Source organism: Dipodomys spectabilis, unplaced genomic scaffold, assembly GCF_019054845.1.
Source record: "Dipodomys spectabilis isolate Male_0828 unplaced genomic scaffold, ASM1905484v1 ptg000639l, whole genome shotgun sequence".
NCBI lineage: Eukaryota > Metazoa > Chordata > Mammalia > Rodentia > Heteromyidae > Dipodomys > Dipodomys spectabilis.
In genome coordinates this window covers 371,285-398,701 of record NW_024871316.1, presented here as the reverse complement: position 1 = coordinate 398,701, position 27,417 = coordinate 371,285, and the positions used below count along the sequence as shown (strand labels likewise).

At 46.1% G+C, this 27,417-nt stretch overlaps 2 protein-coding genes across 2 annotated transcripts in view; both read left to right on the top strand.

Annotated features, from left to right (window-relative positions):
• Positions 1 to 208: 208 nt before the first annotated feature.
• On the top strand, positions 209 to 2,926 carry LOC122101196 (keratin-associated protein 5-5-like). The gene is made up of 2 exons (XM_042671527.1): positions 209 to 245; positions 2,454 to 2,926. Exons 1-2 carry the CDS (start codon positions 209 to 211, stop codon positions 2,924 to 2,926), a joined length of 510 nt encoding a protein of 169 aa, XP_042527461.1.
• A 2,950-nt stretch (positions 2,927 to 5,876) lies between these two features.
• The window catches only part of LOC122101195 (keratin-associated protein 5-4-like), a 35,913-nt gene continuing 14,372 nt past the window's right edge, over positions 5,877 to 27,417 (top strand). The window contains 1 exon segment of the mRNA XM_042671526.1: positions 5,877 to 5,887. Within this exon segment, the coding sequence (XP_042527460.1) occupies positions 5,877 to 5,887 (11 nt within the window).

The following is a 27,417-nucleotide window of genomic DNA, read 5'->3' as shown; positions in this document are numbered from 1 at the left end:
ACTATGTAGAATAAGCAGAAAAGGACACACTGAATGATAACCATCAGCTCATGACAGACAACAATGACACAAAGTTAAATGGTCTTAATTCTCCAATTAAGAGGCACACATATGGCTGATATTATTTTAAAAAAAGAAGAAGAAGAAGAAGTTTAAGTGGAAAGAAACTGAGGTCACTGGCAAAGACACTCACAGGCTGAGGGAAAGGATGGAAGATCACATGCCCAGTGAAGAGAAGCTAGATGGTAACTGAAGTACCTGTGCTCATATCTCCTAATGAAGACTCCAAGCAAAATCCACCCCAAGAAAAAAGCCAGTTTACAGGCATAAAAGGAGTCATCCACCCAGACAAACAGCAATCAAAAAGAGACAGCATTTAATGCTGCACAAGATAAAATCACTGCAGGGCATAAAATAACAGAAGGTCTAGATGCAATGATACTTCATGGGGAGCAAGAAATCTTTTCTTTGTGTGACTTTTCCCAGCGTCTTTGTGGCGGAAAAAACAATTAATCAATCCTTGATTTTTTTTCAAAAGTAGGAGATTTCAATACCCCCCTCTACCCAGAGATGATCCCGACACCCCTCCAAAAATCTAACAAAGGTGTCATGTCTGCCCTGGGGCAAGCTGGCCCTGGGCAGAGACCTCCCCACCTCCTGGCTAAGTTTCCCACCAGTGCCTATGTTACCTAGGGAACCGGCACACCTGGAAGCAGTCACTGCCCCTCCTGCAAGATCACATCCTGGGCTGCTGGGGGTCCCGGCTCCCATCTTACCATAGGAGGGTCCTAGGCCTTGAGGTCAGATCCAGATCCAGTGTGGCCAGACCTTTCCTCCACCTGGCCACACCTCTTCCCATCTCTGGCCCAGATAAGTCCTGGCCTGGGGTGGGTCTCCCCTTTCCGCCATGCCTCTCCACCATGCACCTCTGGGCAGCAGGGCTGTAAATACACTTCTTTTCCTCTCTGAATACCTAGTGGTGTTCTCTTCATGCGCCACCTAGTGAAACTACCTACTGAATACACCTTACAGAAGGCAAGTCAGCTTTAGGCTGATGGCCTCAGCAGATGTCTACAGTCTAGTCCACCTGGAGCCACAGCACGCTCCCTCTTCTAAGCCAACCATGGAATGACTCCAAATAGATCACACTTCAGCCCATGTCTTACAACAAGTAGAAAATAACTGACTATTTCCTTACAGCCACAGTATCATAGTAGAAGAAGACAAAAAGACATCACAGAGAGAAAACACACTCACCCAATAGACCTTTCATTGAAGAAGGAGGAGAGGGGAACAAAAGGCTTCCTAGAATCAAATGGAAGTAAAGATAACACTTTTCAGTGTTTGCAATTCCACAGCAATGAAACGAGTGGTAGAAGGAAGGTTTGTAGCGATGGGAACCTACGTGAAAGATCAGAGCTCAGCATGCCCATCCACGACTGAAGAGAAGGAAGAGCAAGCCCAGCCCCAAGTCAGCAGAAGGACAGAGACAATGAAGATCAGAACCGAGCAAAGGCTGGACAAATGCAGCCATGTCTCTCACTGGACACAACGTGGAAAATGGACTCTAGAACTTGTGGGCAGGGGCAGAGGGAAAATCTAGGACAGACTGAGGGCAGGGGTGACACTGTCCAAAATGAAATGAACTCTACCTGACCTATGCAACTGAAACCCCTCTGGCATCCCCTTTAAAGTAACAAGAATTATTTTACAAAGCATCAGAGCTGATGAGTGAAAAATGAAATAATAGTGCAGAGCAATGGATGAAGCAGCACTCTTTGAAAGAATAAACCCGAGGGACAAATCTTGAAAAAACTAACCAGAGCAAAGAGCCCCAGGCTGGCCAGATGACGGAGAATGAAGCAGGACAGCACAGCAAGAAAGTCACCAAGGAAGCTCAGGGGAAGGAGCCCCAGAGCCCAGGCCACAGGGTCCCAGACCACCAGCATAGGGGAGAGTGACTGCTCCAGAACTTTCTCTCTCAGACAGGATCTAGCGTCAAGAGCAGGCCCAGAACTCTGACTACATGACACCCCAAGACCAGGGAGCCCGTGGAGAGCCTGCTGTTGTTCAAGACCGCCTGGAACAGCGCACACATGGAGGGGTGAGTGCGGCAGGCAGCAGGGACAGAGCCCAGCCCCGCTCACCAAGTGTCCTGCTTCATTTGTCCTGCAAGGTTTGTCCCAGGAAGTGTGTCTCAGGAGGTGTGCCACATGACTCATCCATGCTTGTTACTTTGCAATGACACACAACTTCCCAGGGAAAGCCCACACAGGACCAGGAAGTGACCATGTGCCCCAGACCACGAAGTGACCTCGTGCCCAGTCCACACCTAACCCCACAGGGACATAAAGGCCAGGCCAGGAGGCCCCACACCACTCACCTCTCTCTCCACCTGCTCCTCTCACCTCCTCCACCAACCACCACCACAACCATGAGCTGCTGTGTGCCAGCCTGCTCCTGCTCCTGCTCCAGCTGTGGCTCCTGCGGGGGCTGCAAAGGGGGCTGTGGCTCCTGCGGGAGCTGCAAGGGGGGCTGTGGCTCCTGCGGGGGCTGCAAGGGGAGCTGTGGCTCCTGTGGGGGCTGCAAGGGAGGCTGTGGCTCCTGCGGGGGCTGCAAGGGGGGCTGTGGCTCCTGTGGGGGCTGCAAGGGGGGCTGTGGTTCTTGTGGGGGCTGCAAATCCAGCTGTTGCAAACCCTGCTGCTGTCAGTCCAGCTGTTGCAAACCCTGCTGCTGTCAGTCCAGCTGTTGCAAACCCTGCTGCTGCCCATCATGCTGTTGCAAACCCTGCTGCTGCCAGTCCAGCTGTTGCAAGCCCTGCTGCTGTGAGTCCTGCTGTTGCAAGCCCTGCTGCTGCCAGTCCAGCTGTTGCAAACCCTGCTGCTCCAGCTGCTGTGCCCCCGTGTGCTGCCAGTGCAAGGTCTGAGGCTCTGATCACAGACACAGGTAAGCTGGAACAGTTGGGTTTCTCAGCAAAGGTCTTGCTGCTTCTCACAGACCTGAAGCTCCACCCCCACTATGCTCCAGAACCCTGGCCTCCTGCAGAGCCAGCATTCAGGCACTAGCAGGGAACCCTGCCCAGGGGCAGACCCCAAGCTGGTCCTGCTGTCTTTGCTGACCCACCCCTTCTCAAGAGCCAACACCCTCAGCCCTCTTGGTCCTTTAATCTCCCTCAACCCCTGGGCCCTGCCAGAGCATCCCTGACTCCTCCAGCTGTTCAACACTGGCCCTGACACTGCTCTCTCCCTCCCTGCCTGCCTCCCTGCCTGCCTCCTTCCTTCCCTCCCTCTCTCCTTCCCTCCTCTGCTTGCAGCCCTGCCTTCCTTCCTCTGTCCCTTTCTCTTCCTCCCTCCCTCTTTCTCACTTCCCTTTCTCCCTTTCCCCTCTCTTTCTTCCTTCCCCCTCTCCCTGCCCCCTTTTCCTTCCTTCCCCTTCCCTTCTTCTCCCTCTTTTCACCCACCCCCTGCTTTGTCTCTCTCATCCTCCCCCTACCATGTCCAACAGGATGCTGTGGTGTCCTTAAATAAAAAGCTTTCCAAAGCATGATCTAATTCTTGTGGTGAGCTTTATTCATTTATTTATTTATTTATTTATATTATATGAGCTTCTATCTGACCAATAAAGTTCAGTTCTTTGGTTCTTCATTTGTCCAGGGACGGTGGTCCCTGGCAGGACAAGGTGGAGCCTCAGGGTCCAGGGCATGGGTGGCCAGGTAGGAAAGCTGGGCATGCTGCCTGGGCCAAGCTGCCTGTGCCCCTGCCCAAGCCCAGGCCTTCCTGAGAGGAGGCTGAGCCTGTGTGAGCCTGGGGCTGAGGAGGGGATAGGCTCCTGTGGGAGGCTGTCTGGCAGGGTTCCAGGAAGACCACCCACTGGCAGCAGCTCCCTCGGTTCATGGGTGCCTGCATGCAGGGACATGGGACTAGTAAGTGTGTCTTAGCAAATCTCAGGCTGCGGGGCCCACGCACACAGGGAGCTCCATAATGGCAGCGAGTGCTGGCAAATGCCCCGTTTCTCATGGACACGAAGCATGAACTTCACTAAACAGAGACCTGCGTGCTGCCAACCATACCATGCAGAGAGACAAACCCAATGATATCTCTGTCAATAAGGGCACGGAACACACTCATGGACAAAGCACTCAACACAGCAGAGGGGCTGAGACTCATCTGTAGTTCTCATAAAATGACATGATATTAAAACCCCAGAAAGATCCATGGCACAAACAGACGACCATAGACAGTGGAGGCAGACCTGCTTGCTGTGGGTCTCTGTGTACTGTTTGTTTGTTTGTTTTTGTTTTGTTTTTTGCTGGTCGTGGTATTGAACTCTGGACCTGGGTGCTGTCCCTCAGCTCTTCAGCTCAAGATGACTGGGTAGGGGGGTGGGGGAAGATGGGAAGTGATGGGAAGGGTCAACAAAGGAGGAAGATACAATGCTTGATAAGAAATGTACTCATTATCTTGCCCATGTAATTGGGACACCTCTGTACTGTATTTTCACAATAAAAAGAAAAAGAAAAAAGAAAAAAAAGAACTGCCAACCAAGATTACTATATCCAGCAAAAGTATCCCTTAGCATTGATGGAGAGAGAAAACTAAGCAAAAACAATTTGGGACCAAAAGCTGGAATCAGAATATCTACTAAAGAAATCCCAGGGGCTGGGAAGATGGCTCAGTAGTAGAGCGCTTGCATTGTACGCATGAGGCCCTGGTTTCCATTCCTCAGCACCACATAAGCAAAAACAAAAAAGCCAGAAGGGGCACTGTGGCTCAAGTGGTAGAGTGCTAGCCTTGAGCTGAAGAGCTGAGGAACAGTGCCCAGGCACAGAGTTCAGGCCCCAGGACCGGACACACACATAAGAAAAAAATGATAGAAAGAAAGAAAGAGAGAGAGAGAGAGAGAGAGAGAAAGACAGAAAGAAAGAAAGAAGGAAAGATAGAAAGAAACAAAGAAAGAGAGAAAGAAAGAGAGAAAGAAAGAAATGCCATACAGAGATGAGGAAGCAAGCTGGAGACGATGGGAAAGCTGGGGAGGCATGGATGGATAACGAGAGGGACAAATAGATCATGAGAGGGATGGATGGCTAAGGAGAGGAACGGATGCCTAACAAGAAGGACAGATGGATAACTAGAGGGATGGATGTATAATGGGAAGGATGGATGGATATTAAGAGGGAAAGATGGATAATGAGAGGAAAGTTCACATATCTAAAGGAATGGCTGAACAAACAAGAACTGGGAAAGAATGAAGCATGTTCAACACAGAAAGCCAGCCAACTACATGGTGAATTATACAGGACTCTAAACATTCACACAGTGAGAACAAAGACAGATATTCTCAGGAGAGGATCAAAAAGGCCCAATAGCTATGTGCATCTGATCATATAAAATGCCACTTACTGAAATGAACTCCAAGAAATGGAAACAAGAGGGTTTGGTTATTTTGCTTTTTTTTTTTTCTCCTTTGTCCTGTTTTAGATTTCTGTACCTTATGTCTTGTATGTAAGTTTATCAGTTTGGGGGAGGGTAAAGGAGGTACAGAAATGGAGGGACAAAGGGTGAACAAATGCCGCAGTAATATTCACTAGACACTTTGAAAACAAACTATACAACTTATGGGGGTGGGGTTCAGGAGGGAAAAATGGTGAAAATGGGGGAAGATGAGACAGTGTTAAAAACAAGAAATGTACTCATTTTCTGACTTATGTCACTGTAACCCCCTATAAATCACCCTTACAATAACAATAAATGACTTAAAATAAAAAATGAAAATCAGCAAACTCCCAAAACAAATAAGAAGGATATAAAAATAAAACTATGCAGAATAAGCAGAAAAAGACACACTGAATGATGACCATTAGCTGATGACAGTCCACAATGACCCAGAGGTAAATGGTCTTATCTCTCCAATTAAAAGGTTCACACTTGGCTGATATGATTTTTAAAAAAAGAAGAAGAAGAAGAAGATGGAGAGGAAGTTTCAGTGGAAAGAAACTCAGGTCACTGGGAAAGAAACTCCGGTCACTGGCAAAGACAGTCACAGGCCGAGGGAAAGGATGGAAGATCACATGCCCAGTGAAGAGAAGCTAGATGGTAACTGGAGTACCTGTGCTCATATCTCCCAATGTAGACTCCAAGCAAAATCCACCCCAAGAGATAGAAGCCAGGATACATGCATAAAAGGAGTGATCCTCTGAGACCCACAGCATTAAATGCTGCACAAGATAAAATCACTGCAGGGCATAAAATAACAGAAGGTCTAGATGCAATGATACTTCATGGGAAACAAGAAATCTTTTCTTTGTGTGACTTTTCCCAGTGTATTGGTGGGGGGAAAAATCAATTAATCAATCCTTGATTTTTTTTTCAAAAGTAGGAGATTTCAATACCCCACTCTACCCAGAGATGATCCCAACACTCCTTCAAAAATCTAACAAAGGTGTCATGTCTGTCCTGGGGCAAGCTGGCCCTGTGCAGAGACCTCCCCACCTCCTGGCTAAGTCTTCCCCCAGTGTCTGTGTTACCTAGGGAACCGGCACACCTGGAAGCAGTCACTGCCCCTCCTACTAGATCACATCCTGGGCTGCCCGTGGTCAGGGGTCCCATCTGACCATAGGAGGGTCCCAGGCCCTCTCTCCAGCAAAGACTGTTGGAACAACTGAACGTGTTTTTCCTTTTCCCAGGACTGGACCTGAACTTGGGGCCTCACACTGGCCAGGCAGGTGCAAAACCAAGGAGCCCATCTCCAGCTACATTTCCCATTAGTTGTTTTTTATGGGGTCTTGCAATTTTCCCAGGAGTGTGCCCAAATGACAAGTATGCACTACCACACACAGTTACTTCTGTCAAGATGGAGCCTTGTGAGCCAGATGCTGGTGACTGGTTCCTGTTAGCTGCTTCAGGAGCCTGAGATCTGAAGGGATCAATTCAACTTCTGCTGGGGCAGAAAAGTCTGCTTGACTCGATCTTCAATTAGCCAGCAAAATACAACACCTGAGGTGTGGCTCAAGCTGTAGAGCCATAGCCATTAGCAAAACAGCTGAGTGAGCATGTGAGGCCCTGAGCTCTAGCCTTGGTACCAGAACACAACAACAACAAGGCAAAACAGCACAAGAAATCTATGGAGTCTTGAAGAGTATTTTCTCCAGGTCTGTATGGAACACGTATAAGTCTCCCAGGGCCAATCTCCCTCCAGCTCTTCACCTTTGCAGCTCAGAGTTACGTGGAAAGGAAATTGCTTTCAATTACTGGGTGTCTCTCCTGGCAGTCCTGCAATTATCTAGCCATTTACAGCCTGCTACCTATTACAGTGCACAGGTCTCAAAAGACCACAGCAAGGCAGGTCTGCCTCCACTCACAACTCTCACTTAAAAATTATTTGGTCTTCCTTTTTCTCCTTCCTTCCTTCCTTCCAGCCCTTTCTCCTTTATTTCTCTCTCTGTCATTCTTCTTTTCTTCTTTTTTGCAATACTTGGGTTTGAACTCAGGGCTTTGCACGTGCTATGCTGGTGCTCTACCACTGGAACTGTACCACCACTCTGCTGTTTTGCTCATTATTTCGAGATAGAGTCTAGAAAACTTTTTTTGGGGGGGAGTCCGTTCGTGGGACCTGAACTCTGGTCTTGGGCGCTGTCCCTCAGCTCTTCAGCTAGTGCTCTACCACTTGAGCCACAGTGCCACTTCTGGCTTTTTTCTTTTGCTTATGTGGTGCATTCAAGGCAAGCGGTCTACCACTGAGCCACCTTCTCTGCCCTCTAGAAAACTTTTTTGTCCAGGCTGATCTTGAACCACGAACCTCCAGATCTCAGCCTTGGGAGTAGCTAGGATAGCAGCTGTGACCCACCAGTACTTGGCTCATTTGATCTATTTCCAAAGATATCAAAGATAACATGGGTAGTATAGAACAGCACCAAGAAATTATTTTTAGCCCCGGCAGAGCATCACAGCCCTATCCACTTCCCAGAGGCCAGGTACCTCTTCCTCTCAAGACCCTTCAGAATTGGAGAACGGTGCTGTGCGACGGACCAGCTCGGCTGGAGCACTGGGACCGACGGGACAGGGATCTCGGGATAGGTGGGCAAAGGATTCGGTGAAGTGACAAACAAACACAGACTCAAAAGAGTTGCATCTGAGTGTATCTTTATTGAGGAGAATTAACATTTTTATACAGTGTGTGATTGTGACATAGATTCTTTGTTTATTTAAGCACGTAATCAATTTTTTTTAAAGGCAAAGCATTGATGAATTACATGAAAATTAATGACTATCCCACCAACTGTTTAAGCTAAGTGGTGCGAAACAAGTCTAGCATATTGTTTAATAGAATACGTCATCTATTCAGCCTTTTTGTGTTTAATAATTAACAAACCTAAGACAGGGCTGTACTTACATTATACTCTTTTTAATTTTATTTTTATCCAACTAATTTCATCTTTATAAGCTCCTGTATAAGGAAATGGTTCTTGGTTGGTTCAGGAAATATGTTACTAACTTTATATTTTGTGTGAAAACACCATCTATTCCCTATAACGTAAGTTGGACTAAACTTAATCATAACTGTTGGGAGAATCTTTCTTTTTCTTATATAATCAGAGGTCTCTTCTTTTTTAGAACTCTCTAAACTACTAGGATACCTCTTTCTAACTTAGTTTAATTTATTGATTTTGTCTGTTGGACATATCTAGAAATTTTAAGTCTCTATATTTACTATGCGTGAGCTGCAAAACCACTTGTGAAGTTGTAGGGTTTCTGGAGGCAACGTCACATCAGATGATAGATGGATTGGGGGATTGCCCACATTTAATCTTTGGCCTTAGTCTTTATTACTTAGAGAAGCCATCTCTATTGGACTGGAAAAATACAACATGCTCTGTTCGCAGATCAATAGAAAAATAAGCAAAATGAGAATAAAGGCAACGAATGTACAGCCAAGAAGAATATAGTAAGAATAAAGGTAGAGTCTATAAAGGTGCAGCCAAGTGTATGGGAAGCCTTGAACCAACACCCCCTTCCTGGGGTCATGCTTCCTTGAAGCTCTTTGTCCAACACAATCTCTCACGCAGACTCCGCAGAAGGTGGCGTGGCACCCACTGGTCACAGAAAGATGTCCACTCAGCTGGAAATACCAGGAACCACTGGAAGTGCAAAAACTTAAGCATTTGACCTTGCTTCTCTGGCCAGAGACTATTCATTGAACTTGCAGTCCCTTATTCTGTTGTCGATGTCAAATCAGAAGCCATCTATCCACCACAGGCAGCTTTATGGAAGTGCTCCGCCCACCTGCGCCGGCCTCTCTTTGCTGAACCCAGCTAAGGACTCCTTGCAGACACATCTTCATGGCTGCTTTGCCTGCTGTGATCTCTGCTCCTTTCCAAACGCTTGCTTCGGCAGCTTCTTCTCCATTGTGCCTCTCGGACTGGGTTCCAATGGTGGTTGGATACTGAGCTGCTTGTTAGAGGAGGAAACAAGAGTTGTATACAATGGCAGGCCTGAACTGGCCTGGAGGCAGGACAAACACTCTCCCAGGTGGGACTTGTCAGGGCACAGGGCAGGCATCCTGCCACTGGGCCCTGGGTCACTGTGGTGAGCAGCAGTCACACTGGAACTTCTCTTTCTCAGAGAACAACAGGTTAAGTCTGACCAGATTGTCTTTTTTAGGGAATCCAGTTCTCCACCAACTCCTGGGGGATGCCTGGGGCTTGAGTCTATGCCAGGCTCCACTCCTGTCCAGAACCTTTCATTCCAAAAGTTTCAACCAAGTGTATGTGTCGTGGCAGTGCTGCTTTTATTATTAGTCTGTTTTCTGTTGGTAAAATGAAATAATGGAGGAAAGAGGTGGACTTGGCTCACAGTTCCAAGGCTGAGAGTGGGACAGCAAAGGCCCCTCACCCATCTTCCAGCTCTGTGGGAGAAGACAGGAAGCCCATGCCCTCACCCCACCACTCTCTGAGAGCTGACCAGACCCACATCCACCTGCATCTGACCTAACAGCACCCGCCAGCCCCCTCAAGAGCCCACAACCCCTAATGGTTGACACACTGTGAGCCCCAAGGGCACATGTGAGCATTTCCAAGTATGGAGCTCTCCAGGACCCCTGACCCCTGATCCCACAGGATGGGGCCTGGAGCTGGAGAGCCAGCTAATCCCCTGATTCTGTGTGTGGAGGGCTTGAGGAACCCGGGTCCCCCTGAGCTTCTGATCCTGCATGATGGGATCCCTGGGCTGGAGGACCCACTGCCCATAGTGCTGCCTTGCTCCTGTGCCCTCTTTTTGCTTTCCCTCAGGGCACTGGGCAGAGCTGGCCTGCTGGGAAATAGAGTAGGACACGTGGCTGGCACGTCATGCCAACCCTCCCCCCAGCATCTGGAGTTCCGTACGGGGCCTCCATGTTCTGTGTGTACACTCATCCCTGCAGCACAGGCTGGCAAGGAGACCCATCAGATCACCCTGTTTCCACCATCTTGGGACTATGAAAGACTCCCCACAAAGGAAGCAACGATCACAAGGCAGAAATCCCTAAATGCGAGGAAAGCACTTACATCCTGTGTTCATTTGTACCCTCTATGGAGCCTTCAAATGTTTACCTCCCCTAGTGATGAAACCCATTGCATCCCAGGAGCTGAAATGCCACACAAGGAGCTCAAAGTCTAGTTTAGAAATGGTCAATGGCCTCAAAGAGGAGTCAAATAAATGGATAAAGAAATTCAGCAGCTGAAATGAGAAATACAGAAGCAAGTTGAGATTCTAAAAACAACAACAGAAAATAAAACAAAAAAGAAACAAAAAACAGAATGTTAAATACACATGTTAAATGGAAACCATTTTTAAAAGAAAAGCAGCAAAAGAAAAAAGTATCTTGAATTGGAAAACATGTTAGGCAACTATTTGAAAGTAATAAAAGGAAAAACCCAGATTCTTGTGTCTCACACCTGTAATCCTAGCTCCTCTGGAGGCTGAGATATGAGGATTATAGTCCAAGCAAGCTGGGGTAGAAAAGTATGTGACAACCTTATGTCCAACTAACCACCAAAAAGTTAGAAGTGGATCTGGGCTCAAGTGGTAGAGCACAAGGCTTGAGCACAAAACCTAGGCACTGAGTTCAAACCCCAGGATTTGTATACAAACACATGCAAACACACAAACACACACACACACACACACACACACACACACACAAATACACACGCATATGAGGAAAAAATGGGAATATTGGAATTGAAAAACTCCATAAATAAAATAGAAAGCCTCAATGGAAAGTGTCGCCAGTGGACTAGATCAAGCAGAAGAAAGGATGGCAGGGAGGAAGATGGTGTCATGGAAGTGTGAAAATCAGACAGAAACAAAACCACAGAAATCACATGCCAGCTTTCCAGTGCTCTGAGACAGATAAGAGACCAAACTAAGAATTGTGCATCAGAGGAAGGAGCTGAGATGCAAACAAAAACTACAAAAACCACAGAATGTCTATGCAGTGAAATTATAGCAAGAAACTCTGTGAACCTAGGGAAGCTATGGAAACCCAGGAGGTATCTAGAGCAGCAGATACTATACTTGACCAGAAAAGATCTTCCACTTTGCATCACAGTTAAAATGTAGAAAACAGAGCCAAGGAAGGATTGGGTGGTGGGGAGGGCTGACGGCATGAGGCCTTGGTTACTTACAAAGGCAAATTCATCAGATCTAAATCAAGAGAAATCCTAGAATCCAGGAAAACGTGGAATGACAAATTCAATTTCTGAAAATAATACCTGCCACCCAAGATTACTGTATCCAACAAAATTATCCCTTAACATTGATGGAGAGATAAAACTAAACAAAAACAATTCAGGACCAAAAGCTGGCATCAGAATATTACTAAAGGAAATCCCATACAGAGATGAGGAAGCAAGCTGGAGATGATGGGAAAGCTGGGGAGGCATGGATGGATAACGAGAGGGACAAATAGATAATGAGAGGGACCGATGACTAATGATAACAGATAATGAGAGAGAGAGATGGCTAATGAGAGGAACAGATGGCTAATAAGAAGATCAGATGGATAATGAGAGGACAGATGGATATCAAGAGGGACAGATGGACAACAAGAGGAACCGATGGGTAAAGAGAGGAAAGGACAGATGTCGAGAGGAATGGATGAACAAACAAGAACTAGAAAAGAATGGAGCATGTTCAACTCAGAAAGCCAGCCAACTACGTGATGAATTATACAGGACTTTAAACACTCACACAGTAAGAACAAAGACAGATATTCTCAGGAGAGGATCACAAAGGCCCACTAGCTATGTACATCTGATCATATAAAATGCCACTTACTGATATGAACTCTGAGAAATGGAAACAAGAAGGTTTGGTTATTTTGCTATTTTTTCTCCTTTGTTGCTGTTTTTGATTTCTGTACCTTATGTCTTGTATGTAAGTTTATCAGTTTGGGGGATGGTAAGGGAGGTACAGAAATGGAGGGACAAAGGGTGAACAAATGCAGCAGTGATATTCACTAGACACCTTGAAAACAAACTATACAACTTGTGGTGGAGGGGTTCAGGAGGGAAAAATGGAGAAAATGAAGCAAGATGAGACATTGTTAAAAAAAAAAAAAAAAAAGGAAGAAATGTACTCATTTTCTGACTTATGTAACTGTAACCCCAATATATCACCTTTACAATAACAATAAATGACTTAAAATAAAAAATAAAAATCAGCCAACTCCCAAAACAAATAAGGAGGATATAAAAATAAAACTATTCAGAATAAGCAGAAAAAGACACACTGAATGATGAGCATCAGCTCATGACAGTCCACAATGACCCATAGGTAAATGGTCTTAACTTTCCAATTAAAAGGCCCAGACTCGTAGAAGCCTCCTGAGGCACCATACCCGCCCGATCACAATCGCGACGACCCGGCGGGGCCACCGGGGTCCCAAAGGCACAGGGGGCTGCCTGCAGATCACCCGCGCAGAAGCCGCCTGAGGTATCGGCGTCAGACCCACCGATCTCTACAACCCGGCCGTCTCAGAGACACAGGGAGCTGCCTGCAGATCACCCATGCAGAAGCCACCTGAGCGTGGACACTGTGGACCCGACAGCTTCGATAGAGGCAGAGACAGAAAAGAATCACACAGAGCCACCACCACCCAGCCCCGCCTGCAACCACCCCAACTGAACTCGGATTGCAACACCAACTGACGACCTACACCACACAGAAACAACTGGCTCCAGGGTGAGTACCCCACAGGGGACAGTGTATCCCTCAAGGGAGACCAGAGCTGGAGGGAATCCCCAGACCCTGACCTAGACTCCCTACCCCAACACCCAGACCACAGGATCCACTAAAACTGGGAACTGTTCGAGAGCTCCACCAGCCCATGGAGCACACTCCATTGGCCAGGCTAGAGCAAGAATGCCTCTGGAAGGGAGCTTAAATGTCCAAGCCAGGAACAGCGCCCCTGGGTCAAGACTACCAACAGTAGAAGAAATTTGAACTGTGTACCCTAGGCTGCATAACCTAGGTGGTATACACATCAGCACAGGCCTAACAAGCGTGCAGGCGGGGGCCAGAACCAGGGCTGGGGATCTGGAGCCTGAATAACACAATCAGCTCCTCCCAACTGAATCAAAAGCTGAGCATACCCCTTAACAGAGGGGAGAAAAACAGGGAACAGCACTCCCCAGGAAGCACGCCTGTGACAACAAAAGACCTGGAGGCTCAGGAAAAGAGAAGCCCAAACCCCATCAAAACTCCACCCATATACTCTAGGCTGGGAATTGGGCAACACAGGCTGCCAGCACCTGATAGTAAGCAGGAGCTCAGGCTGATAAGGCGGCTCAGCAGTAGAGTGATAGTCTTGGATGTATGAGGCCCTGGAGCTGATTCCTCAGCATCACAAAAGCAAAAAGGGTCAGAAGTAGTGCTGTGGCTCAAATGGTAGGGTACCAGCCTTGAGCTGAAGAGCTGAGGGACAACACCCAAACCTAGAGTTCAAGCCCACAACCAGCCCAAAACAAACAAACAAACAAAAACACATCAGGAGCCCATAGCAGACTCCAGTATTTGGGAGAGTGCATCCAGAGCATCTGATCTTCCCAAGAGCACCTGTAGGAGCAAACACAAGCAGTCTAGGCTGCTCAACTCTTCCAAAGGCGGGAATTGCTACAGCAGAGAGCTGAGAATCCTAAGTAGGTCAGAACAACAGCTGGAAATAGGCTCCCAACAGAACCCAGATCAGGCACAGACTCTCTCTACCAATACAGAATCAGCAACCAAGCAAAGACACACCAAAACAAAATTGCAGATCAGTCTCCTGAACCCCCATGCGAAAATCACAGAGAAAAATTACAAGGTTTACCACCACCCAGGACAGCAAGCTAACCTCAATAGCCAGCAGCCACGCAGGGGAGAGTCCCAGTGGGAGCAAAGCAGGAATGGAAGACAAAAGCTACATCCAAGGGTTGCTGGAGGCAATGACTCAAGAAATAAAGCGAGAAATTGATCAGAAATTGAAAGAACACAAGGATGAACTATCAAAAGAGATACAGGATATCAAACAAGGGATGCATGCAAAATAGAAGCGGCACAAACCTCAGTAAGAAGTGAGATAAACGCCAAATTAGAGGTAATGCATACTGAGATCAGTACTATGAGAACCAACATTGAATCCATAAAGAGATCCATTTCCTCCATGCAAACCACAATAGAAGCCACGGTCAACAGAGTGAATGAAATGGAAGGTAGAATGTCAGATACAGAAGACAGAATACACCAACTGGACCAAAAAGTGACAGATATGGAAAAATCACTCAAATTAAACCAAAGGGAAATTCAAGAGCAAGCAGATAATGCCAAGAAATTTAACCTTCGTATAATTGGAGTGGATGAAGGTGAGGAATTCCAGAGTAAGGGAATGCAACACCTATTCAACAAGATAATCAGTGAAAATTTTCCCCACCTCAAAAAGGAGCATCTTACCTACATAACAGAAGCATATAGAACACCCAACAAGCAAGATCCCAGGAGAAACACTTCTAGACACATTATAGTAAAAATGATAGACCTGAATAATAAGGAAACAATCCTGCATGCAGCAAAAATGAAGAAGTAGCTATACTACAACGGGAAAAAAATTAGAATCACTGCAGATCTCTCCACACAAACAATGAATGCAAGAAAAGCCTAGGAAAGCACCATAGGAGCCCTGAAAGCCAATAACTGCCAACCCAGACTGACATACCCGGCAAAGCTAGCATTCACATTCGATGGAGAACTGAAAACTTTTAATAGCAAAGAAAAACTAAATGAATACATAAACATTAAGCCAGCATTACAAAGAATTCTAAGAGGGGGGACACAACCTGAAGAAAGCAACCAGGAACGGGGACCTGCCCCAGACAGGCATTACTCAAAGTCTAACTGAGCAAGCACAGGAGGAAAGGAAAGAAGAAAAACAGGAAAACGGAATGGCAGGGACAACAATGCATCTCTCTATACTTTCTCTTAATATAAATGGGCTGAATTCGCCAATTAAAAGAAAACGAACTGAGGACTGGATCAGAAAACAAGACCCATCCATCTGTTGCCTTCAGGAGACCCACCTCTCAGCCAAACATACAAACAAACTCAGAGTGAAGGGGTGGAAAAGGATCTACCAATCAAATTCCCCCAATAAGAAAGCAGGTGTAGCTATCCTGATATCTGACAAAATAAACTTTTCATTAAAATCAGTACAGAAAGACAAGGATGGACACTACATATTAATACAGGGAACAATCCAAGAGGAGGATATTACCATCATCAACTTATATGCCCCAAATATTGGTGCACCCAGATATGTTTAACAAACACTCTCAAACTTACAGAATAAAATAGATCCCAATACGATAATACTAGGAGACTTTAACACGCCACTCTCACCAAAGGACAGGTCTACCAACCAGAGGATTGGCAAAGAAGCTACCGAATTAAGTGAGGCCATACTTCAAGGGGAATTAACTGACATCTACCGAGTATTTCACCCTAAAACAACACAGTACACATTCTTCTCAGCAGCTCATGGAACTTTCTCCAAAATAGACCGTATCATAGTTCATGCAAGGAACTTAAGCAAATACAAAGGGATCGACATAATCCCCTGTATCCTATCTGACCACAGTGGAATCAAGCTAGCTCTCAATAACAAAGCATACCGCAGAAATTTCTCTAATACATGGAAATTGAACAGCACACTCCTTAGCAATGCCTGGGTAACGGAAAAGATCAGAGAAGAAATAAAGCATTTCCTACAACTCAATGAAAATGAAAACACCTCACAAAGAAACTTGTGGGACACAGCAAAAGCAGTCCTGAGGGGCAAATTTATTGCCCTCAGTGCCCACATCAAGAGAATGGAGACAGACCAAGTAAATAATCTCATGTTGCAACTAAAACAGCTAGAAAAACAAGAAAAAATGGAACCTAAAGTTACTAGACAAAGCCAGATAACCAAATTAAGAGCAGAGATTAACCAATTAGAAAATCAGAAAATTATAACCAAAATAAACCAAACAAAAAGCTGGTTCTTTGAAAAAATAAACAAAATTGATGGCCCGTTGGCAAGATTAATTAAAAAAAAGAAGAGAGGAAACCCATATTAACAGGATTAGGGATGCCACGGGAAAAATCACAACACGTACCCAAGATATCTAAACAATTCTAACAGACTACTTTCAAAAGTTATACTCTCTAAAGGAAGAAAATCTGGCAGAAATGGATGCATTTTTAGAGAAATACAAGTTGCCCAAACTGAGCAAAGAAGAAGTTAACCAATTAAATAAGCCAATATCCTACAACGAGATACAGGAAGCTATCAAAAGTCTTCCAACAAAAAAAAGCCCAGGACCAGATGGATTCACAGCAGAATTCTATAAGACCTTTAAAGAAGAACTAATACCCATACTCCTCAAGCTCTTCAGAGAAACAGAGAAGGAGGGAGCTATCCCAAACTCATTCTACGAAGCCAATATCACACTCATCCCCAAACCAGGCAAAGACCCAACCAAAAAGGAGAATTACAGGCCAATTTCCTTGATGAACACAGATGCAAAGATCCTTAACAAGATTCTAGCTAACAGAATCCAGAAACACATAAAAAAAATTATACACTATGACCAGGTAGGCTTCATCCCAGAGACGCAGGGATGGTTTAACATACGTAAGTCAATAAATGTAATCCAGCATATCAACAGAGCCAAGGTCAAGAATCACATGATTATCGCCACAGATGCAGAAAAGGCCTTTGATAAAATTCAACATTCATTCATGCTAAAAGCTCTGGAGAAAATAGGAATAGAAAGAACATTTCTAAAAACAATAAAAGCCATTTATGACAGACCAATAGCCAATATTATACTTAATGGGGGAAAGCTACAACCAATTCTCCTAAAATCAGGAACAAGGCAAGGATGCCCACTGTCTCCACTCCTCTTCAATATAGTCCTGGAACCCTTAGCCAGGGCAATAAGGCAAGAAAAAGACATTAAAGGGATCTGCATAGGGAAAGAAGAAGTTAAACTATCCCTTTTTGCAGACGACATGATATTATAGCTTCACAATCCCAAAAACTCCATCCCCAAACTCTTAGAAATCATAAACCACTTCAGCAAAATAGCAGGATACAAAATAAACCCACAAAAATCAGTTGCCTTCCTGTACACTGACAATGTACAAGAAGAGAGGGAAATAAAGGGAGCAACCCCATTCACAATAACCTCCCAAAAAATAAAATATTTAGGAATTAACCTAACCAAATATGTAAAAGAACTATTTAATGAAAACTATAAAAAGTTAAAGAAAGAAATTGCAGATGGCACTAGGAAATGGAAAGACCTCCCATGCTCCTGGATAGGACGACTTAATATAGTAAAGATGGTAGTACTTCCAAAACTAATATACAAATTCAATTCAATTCCTATTAAAATCCCAATGACGTACATCACTGAAATACAGAAAACAGTCCAAAAATTCATATGGAACAACAAAAGACCTAGAATAGCCAAAACAATTCTAGGGGATAAAGACAATATGGGAGGGCTATTCATGCCGAACTTCAAACCCTACTACAGAGCTACAATAACAAAGACAGCATGGTACTGGCACAAAAACAGACCCGAAGACCAATGGAACAGAACAGAAGATCCAGAAATAAATCCACAGGCCTACAGCCAGCTGATATTCGACAAAGGAGCCAAAGACATACAATGGAAGAAACACAGCCTCTTCAACCGCTGGTGCTGGGAAAACTGGGCGGCCACATGCAGAAAACTAAAAGTGGACCCCAGCCTATCGCCATGCACCAACATCAACTCAAAATGAATTAAAGACCTTAACATTAAACCTGAATCTCTGAAACTACTGCAGGACAGAGTAGGAGAGACACTTGAACTAATAGGCACAGGAAGGAACTTCCTGAACAGAGTCCCAGGGTCACAACAAGTTGGAGAGAGACTCAACAAATAGGACTACCTTAAAATAAAAAGCTTCTGCACAGCTAAATCTATCGCAACTAAGCTAGAAAGAAAACCAACTAATTGGGAAAAAATATTTACCAGCAATATATCAGACAAGGGGTTAACATCCTGTATATACAGGGAACTCAAGAAACTAATCCCTCCCAAACCTAACAAACCAATTACTAAATGGGCAAGAGAACTAAAGAGGGACTTCTCAAATGAAGGAATAAAAATGGCAAAGAAACACATGAGGAAATGTTCATCATCCCTGGTGGTGAAGGAAATGCAAATAAAGACAACCCTGAGATATCACCTTACCCCGGTCAGAATGTCCCACATCCACAAATCAGCCAACGACAAATGCTGGAGGGGATGTGGAGAAAGAGGAACCCTATTACACTGCTGGTGGGAATGTACACTTATACAACCACTTTGGAAAGCAGTCTGGAGGGTCCTTAGAAAGCTAAAGATTGACCTCCCTTACGACCCAGTCATACCACTTCTAGGCATCTACCCTGAACAACAGGAACCAATATACAAGGACACGTGCACCTCCATGTTTATTGCAGCACTGTTCACAATAGCTAGGATATGGAAACAACCCAGATGCCCCACCACAGACGAATGGATCCAAAAATTGTGTTATCTATACACAATGGAATATTATGCAGCCATTAGAAATGACAAAATAATGGCATTTGCAGGGAAATGGATGGAGCTAGAAGGAATCATGTTGAGCGAGGTAAGCCAAGAACGAAGAGACAAACGGTACATGGTCTCCCTGATAAGTGGATGCTAAATCCAAAATGTTAGGTGATACGACAAAACTAACAGGACTTAAGAAACAAAGAACTCCCGCTCATCTGGTCAAACCACTACTAAATATCCCCATGCTGCTGATCACATGTATGGTGTATAACATGTGAACACCGTTATATGTTATAGACTGTGATAGACAATTTGCTCCAGGAAAGTTAGAATGAACTTGTGACTTTAAATGAGCATCATTATTTCACAATACTGTGAAATTCTGGAAATTATGTAATCACTTAATCACAATCAAAAAAAAAAAGAACCTCGGGGAAGGTAGGGAGGGAAGGGACGGTAGGGGGAAAACAATGGAGGGGGTAACAATGTTCAAGAGGAAGTGTACTCATTACCTCACTCATGTAACTGTAACCCTCTGTATAGTATCTTTACAATAAAAAAAATGCAAAAAGTAAATAAATAAAATAAAATAAAAAATCTGAAAAAAAAATAAAAGGCCCAGACTCAACCAGGCTCCGGAGGCTCATGCCTGTAATCCCAGCTCCTCAGGAGGCTGAGATCTGAGGATCATTGTTCAAAGCCAATCCAGGCAGGAAAGTCCAGGAGACAAATATCTCCAATAAACCAATAGAAAACTGGAAGTGGCGATGTAGCTCAAGCGGTAGAATGTTCACCTAGACCTGAATTCCTGACAGACAGAGCTCAGGCCCAGAGTTCAAGCCCTACAACTGACAAAAAAAAAAAAAAAGCACAGACTTGGCTAATGGGATAAAATGGAAAGAAATGCAGATCACTGGGAAAGACACACACAGGCTGAGGGAAAGGATGGAAGATCACATGCCCAGTGAAGAGAAGCTAGATGGTAACTGGAGTACCTGTGCTCATATCTCCCAATGTAGACTCCAAGCAAAATCCACCCCAAGAGATAGAAGCCAGGATACATGCATAAAAGGAGTGATCCTCTGACCCATAGCAATCATAAAGAGAAAGCTTTTAAGGCAACGTAAGAAAAAACATACAATAACAGAAGGTCTAGATGCAATGATACTTCAAGGGGTCAAGAAATCTTTCCTTTATCTGATTTTTCCCACTGTATTGGTGGGAAAAACATCAATCAATCAATCAATCAATCAATCCTTGCTTTAAAAAAATAAAAAAATAGGAGATTTAAATACCCCACTCTACTCAGAGATCATCCTAACATCCCTCCAAAGTAACTAACGGTGTAAGGTCTCCAAGCCAGCCCCAAGTCAGCAGAAGGACAGAGATAATAAAGATCAGAGCTGAGCAAAGGGTGGACAAATGCAGCTATGTTCCTCACTGGACACAACGTGGAAAATGGACTCTAGAACTTGTGGGCAGGGGCAGAGGGAAAAACTAGGACAGACTGAGGGCAGGAGTGACACTGTCCCAAATGAAATGAACTCTACCTGACCTATGCAACTATAACCCCTCTGGCATCCCCTTTAAAGTAACAAGAATTATTTTCAGACAATTTTTTTTTGGTCCAGTCGTGGGGCCTGAACTCTGGGCCTGGGTGCTGTCCCTCAGCTCTTCAGCTCAAGGCTAGCGCTCTACCACTGGAGCCACAGCGCCACTTCCACCTTTTTTCTTTTTGCTTATGTGGTGCTGAGGAATCGAACCCAGGGCCTCATGCATGCAAGGCAAGAGCTCTACCACTGAGCCACCTTCCCAGTCCCACAAGTCACTCATCAGAGCTGATGAGTGAAAAATGAAATAATAGTGCAGAGCAATGGATGAAGAAGCACTCTTTGAAAGAATAAACCCGAGTGACAAATCTTGACCCAACTAACCAGAGCAAAGAGCCCCAGGCTGGCCAGATGCCGGAGAATGAAGCAGGACGGCACAGCAAGAAAGTCACCAAGGAAGCTCAGGGGAAGGAGCCCCAGAGCCCAGGCCACAGGGTCCCAGACCACCGGCATAGGGGAGAGTGACTGCTCCAGAACTTTCTCTCTCAGACAGGATCTAGCGTCAAGAGCAGGCCCAGAACTCTGACTACATAAGAGCCTGCTGTTGTTCAAGACCTCCTGGAACAGCGCACACATGGAGGGGTGAGTGCGGCGGGCAGCAGGGACAGAGCCCAGCCCCGCTCACCAAGTGTCCTGCTTCATTTGTCCTGCAAGGTTTGTCCCAGGAAGTGTGTCTCAGGAAGTGTGCCACATGACTCATCCATGCTTGTTACTTTGCAATGACACACAACTTCCCAGGGAAAGCCCACACAGGACCAGGAAGTGACCATGTGCCCCAGACCAGGAAGTGACCTCGTGCCCAGTCCACACCTGACCCCACAGGGCTGTGGCTCCTGTGGGGGCTGCAAGGGAGGCTGTGGCTCCTGTGTGCCACGCCTACTCCAGTGGAGTCTGCTTAGCATGGGAAACCAGCTTTCAGACCTGAGAATGAGGCTTCAAAGAGACCTGTCTCTGAGAATGGGACTTCACCGAAGTCTACCTCAGAGAATGGGGCTTCAAAGAGGCCCTGGAAAGGCTGGCAAACCCCAGGGAAAGATGTGTTTCTGTTCTTGCTTTTCTTTTCTTCACTGTATAAGAGTGCCTATTAATCTTTTACTGTTTCTGCTGCTCATTGTACTTACTCATGCTCAACGTTCCCTTATTTAAAGCTCTTTCTTAAGAGTGTTGACGACTCCAATATCTGATGTCTTAAAAATATGACTAACTCACCAGAGTTAAGTGCTACCCTGAAAACCCCTCTTATGGAGGCTAGTAGACAAGTCATAAGTAAATATAAAAGTATTGGGGGTTTCACGACTCACTTCAGCAGAAGGAATTGTTTGTAAGGGATTTACAAGAAGCTGTAGGGTTGGCTAGAACAGAAAGAATGTATGGCAATTGCTGAGAGAACTACTTAGGAGAAAGAACTTCCTGCTACTCTCTTTTATTTACTAAGAGACTTGCTAGATCTAGGCCTCCGTGGTGCTTACTATTAAAAAAGGAACAGGAAAGATCTTATGGGACAGTTAAGGCCTCTATAAAAATAGGTAATGGTTAATTGGTGACAAACATCGAAACCCATTGTATTTCTTAGAGATAAGCCGGAAACAAGTGCCTATCAGGCGACCAGCTGGTGACCACCCAAGAATGAAGCCCTGCAACAAGATTGTGTAACCTTTTGCCCTTTCTTATGGAGATTTTTGCTATAAAAGTTTGTTATCCTCTGCATTAAATCGCACTCAGCATCCACTCCTCTTGTGTGTGAGTTGTCTGTTTGCCATCTCCCCACCTATTCTAGTTCCTCCACTAGGTGTCCTCCGTCGTCCCGACAGAGCCGGTCCGCGACACCTGTGGGGGCTGCAAGGGGGGCTGTGGCTCCTGTGGGGGCTGCAAGGGGGGCTGTGGTTCTTGTGGGGGCTGCAAATCCAGCTGTTGCAAACCCTGCTGCTGTCAGTCCAGCTGTTGCAAACCCTGCTGCTGTCAGTCCAGCTGTTGCAAACCCTGCTGCTGTCAGTCCAGCTGTTGCAAACCCTGATGCTGTCAGTCCAGCTGTTGTAAACCTTGTTGCTGTCAGTCCAGCTGTTGCAAACCCTGCTGCTGTGAGTCCAGCTGTTGTAAACCCTGCTGTTGTCAGTCTAGCTGTTGCAAACCCTGCTGCTGCCTGTCCAGCTGTTGTAAACTCTGCTGCTCCCAGTCCAGTTGTTGCAAACCCTGCTGCTGCCCGTCCAGCTGTTGCAAACCCTGCTGCTGTGAGTCCAGCTGTTGTAAACCCTGCTGTTGCCAGTGCAAGGTCTGAGGCTCTGAGCCCAGGTTTCTGGTCTCTGGCTATTTGGTGACAAGTGCTTCTAGGTGTCTCTAAGTCCGTAACTTCCCACCTCTCTCCCCTGAGTTCCCACAGCTGGCTCTTTCCCTTTGTGGCCTTCCCGCCCTCTCTTGTGCTGCGATGTGTCTCCTGTTCCTTCCTGAGGAGAAATTTACTCTTAGACCCTGGAGATGGCCCAGCTCAGAGGCAGCTGCCCAGCTCACAGCTGCAGGGGCTCCTCCTGCCTCTTTCTGGGCTGCTGAGGTCAGGAATGACCCTCGGACTGGTGGGTGCTGAGTCTGTTCTCAGCTTGAGGACCCCAGGGTCCTCCAGGCCACCCCCTTACCCCTCAGGGGTCACTTTCTCAGAGCTTTCCTTCCTCCCTCCCACCCCCTACTTCACTTGTTTAAAATAAAATAACAACTTCCTGCCAAGCACTGATGGCTCTCTCCTGTCATCCTAGCTACTCGGGAGGCTAAGATCTGAGGATCGAGGTTCAAAGCCAGCCTGGGCAGGAGAGCCCATGAGACTCCGATCTCCAGTGAACCTCCAGAAAACTGGAAGTGACGCTGTGGCTCAAGTGGTAAAGCACTTGCCTTGAGCTGAAGAGTGCAGGGACATTGCCCAGGCCGAGTTCAAGACCCACAACCTACCAAAAACAAACAAAACAAAAAACAAAAAAAGCCTTACTTTTAATAAAGCCTCCGGGTCTAGAAAGCAACTTCATGCCTACTGACATCTTCTCTGCCACCCATTGGGCTGTGGAGTGGGAATCATGCCTGCACATGATGCACACAGCCAGGCTCTGGTGGCTCCCTTCTGTCATCCTAGCTACTCAGGAGACTGAGATCTGAGGATCGCAGTTCAAAACCAGCCCAGGCAGGAAAGACTATGAGACTCTTATCTCCAATAAACCACCAGACAAACAGAAGTGGCACTGTGGCTCAAGTGCTAGAGCACCAGCCTTGAGCTGAAGAGCTAAGGGACAGCACCCAGGCCCAGAGTTCAAGCCCCATGACCAACAAAAAAAAGAAAAAAGGGGAGCAGTGGTTTCCAATAGAATGACATCTGCACCCCCAGCTGCTAGTGCAGGGAATGGCTCACTCAAAGCAAAGATCTCTGTCACTGAACTGGCCCCCTGACCCTCCAGGTATACCACCACTGCACTCAAAAGGCTGAAGTAGGAGTCGGAGGGGGACCAAGATGGCGACGGGGCAGTAGGGAAACGCCACAGCTCTCTCCAACCAAAAAGAGTTCAAGTTCCAACGTTTAATCTCCCCAAGAGACCGACAACAACAAAAAGACGAACACTCAGAGAAAAACCAGAGGTGGAAAATAACAATAAAAGAAAGAGAGGAAAAGAAGAAATTCAGAACAGAGAAGAGCGAAGACCCCTCCCCCAACCTTTACTGGCCGCGCGGCAGTGCGCCAAGCCACCGGCCAGCCGGCCTGGCGGGGGCTGCCGGAACCCCAGAGACACAGGGGGCCGCTTGCAGATCACCAGGTACCGGATTGCAGAACAGCGGATCGCCAGGAACAGAGAAACCTACCAGCCGGGAGTCTCCACAAGGATCCCACCCCCACCCCTCACTCTCCACCAGAGCGGAGAGGCTCCATCCCGCCAAAGCCGCCCGGCACCAGCAGCGCGACAAAGGGACCTGTCGGCAGACCACCCGCCCAATCACGATCGCAACTACCCGGCCGGGGGCCGCCCAACCCAGCCCGCAACCACCCCAACTGAACTCAGATTGCAACAACAACTGATGACCTACAGGGTGAGTACCCCACAGGGGACAGTGAATCCATCAAGGGAGACCAGAGCTGGAGGGAATCCCCAGACCCTGACCTAGACTCCATACCCCAACACCCCGACCACAGGACCCACTAAAACTGGGAACTGTTCGAGAGCTCCACCAGCCGGTGGAGCACACTCTGCTGGCCAGGCCAGAGCAAGAGCGCCCCTGGAAGGGAGCTTAAATGCCCAAGCCAGGAACAGCGCCCCTGGGTCAAGACTACCAACACTAGAAGAAATTTGAACTGTGTCCTCCAGGCTGCATAACCTAGGTGGTATACACATTAGCACAGGCCTAACGAGCGCGCTCCAGGCTGGGGCCGGAACCAGGCCCGGGGACCGGCGCCTGAACAAAGCAAAAAGGGTCAGAAGTGGGGCTGTGGCTCAAATGGTAGGGTGCCAGCCTTGAGCTGAAGAGCTGAGGGACAGCACCCAAACCTAGAGTTCAAGCCCACAACCAGCCCAAAACAAACAAACAAAAACACATCAGGAGCCCATAGCAGACTCCAGTATTTGGGAGAGTGCATCCAGAGCATCTGATCTTCCCAAGAGCACCCACAGGAGCAAACACAAGCAGTCTAGGCTGCTCAACCCTTCCAAAGGCGGGAATTGCCAGCAATCTACAGCAGAGAGCTGAGAATCCTAAGTAAGTCAGAATAGCAGCTGGAGATAGGCTCCCAACAGAATCCAGATCAGGCACAGACTCTCTCTACCAATACAGAATCAGCAACCAAGCAAAGACAGACACACCAAAACAAGACTGAAGAGCAGTCTCCTGAACCCCCATGCGAAAATCACAGAGAAAAATCACAAGGTTTACCACTACCCAGGACAGCAAGCTCACCTCAAAAGCCAGCAGCCACGCAGGGGAGAGCCCCAGTGGGAGCAAAGCAGGAATGGAAGACAAAAGCTACATCCAAGGGTTGCTGGAGGCAATGGCTCAAGAAATAAAGCGAGAAATGGATCAGAAATCGAAAGAGCACAAGGATGAACTATCAAAAGATATACAGGATATCAAACAAAAGTTGGATGCAAAAATAGAAGCTGCACAAACCTCAGTAAGAAGTGAGAAAACGCCAAATTAGAGGTAATGCATACTGATCTCACCTCATTGAGAGGTGAGATCAGTACTCTGAGAACCAACATTGAATCCATAAAGGGATCCATTTCCACCATGCAAACCACAATAGAAGCCACGGTCAACAGAGTGAATGAAATGGAAGGTAGAGTGTCAGATACAGAAGACAGAATACACCAACTGGACCAAAAAGTGACAGATATGGAAAAATCACTCAAATTAAACCAAAGGGAAATTCAAGAGCAAGCAGATAATGCTAAAAAAATTTAACCTTCGCATAATCGGAGTGGACGAAGGTGAGGAATTGCAGAGCAAGGGAATGCAACACCTATTTAACAAGATAGTCAATGAAAATCTTCCCCACCTCAAAAACGACCATCTTAACTACATCACAAAAGCTTATCGAACACCCAACAAGCAAGATCCCAGGAGAAACACTTCTAGACACATTATAGTAAAAATGATGGATCTGAATAATAAGGAAACAATCCTGCATGCAGCAAAAATGAAGAAGGAGCTATACTACAACGGGAAAAAAATTAGAATCACTGCAGATCTCTCCACACAAACAATGAATGCAAGAAAAGCCTGGGAAAGCACCATACGAGCCCTGAGAGCCAATAACTGCCAACCCAGACTGATATACCCAGCAAAGCTAGCATTCACATTCGATGGAGAACTGAAAACTTTTAATAGCAAAGAAAAACTAAATGAATACATAAACATTAAGCCAGCATTACAAAGAATTCTAAGAGGGGGGACACAACCTGAAGAAAGCAACCAGGAACTGGGACCTGCCCCAGACAGGCATTACTCAAAGTCTAACTGAGCAAGCACAGGAGGAAAGGAAAGAAGAAAAACAGGAAAACGGAATGGCAGGGACAACAATGCATCTCTCTATACTTTCTCTTAATATAAATGGGCTGAATTCGCCAATTAAAAGAAAACGAACTGAGGACTGGATCAGAAAACAAGACCCATCCATCTGTTGCCTTCAGGAGACCCACCTCTCAGCCAAACATACAAACAAACTCAGAGTGAAGGGGTGGAAAAGGATCTACCAATCAAATTCCCCCAATAAGAAAGCAGGTGTAGCTATCCTGATATCTGACAAAATAAACTTTTCATTAAAATCAGTACAGAAAGACAAGGACGGACACTACATATTAATAAAGGGAACAATCCAAGAGGAGGATATAACCATCATCAACTTATATGCCCCAAATATCGGTGCACCCAGATATGTTAAACAAATGCTCTCAAACTTACAGAATAAAATAGATCCCAATACGATAATACTAGGAGACTTTAACACGCCACTCTCACCAAAGGACAGGTCTACCAACCAGAGGATTGGCAAAGAAGCTACCGAATTAAGTGAGGCCATACTTCAAGCGGCATTAACTGACATCTACCGAGTATTTCACCCTAAAACAACACAGTACACATTCTTCTCAGCAGCTCATGGAACTTTCTCCAAAATAGACCATATCATAGTTCATGCAAGGAACTTAAGCAAATACAAAGGGA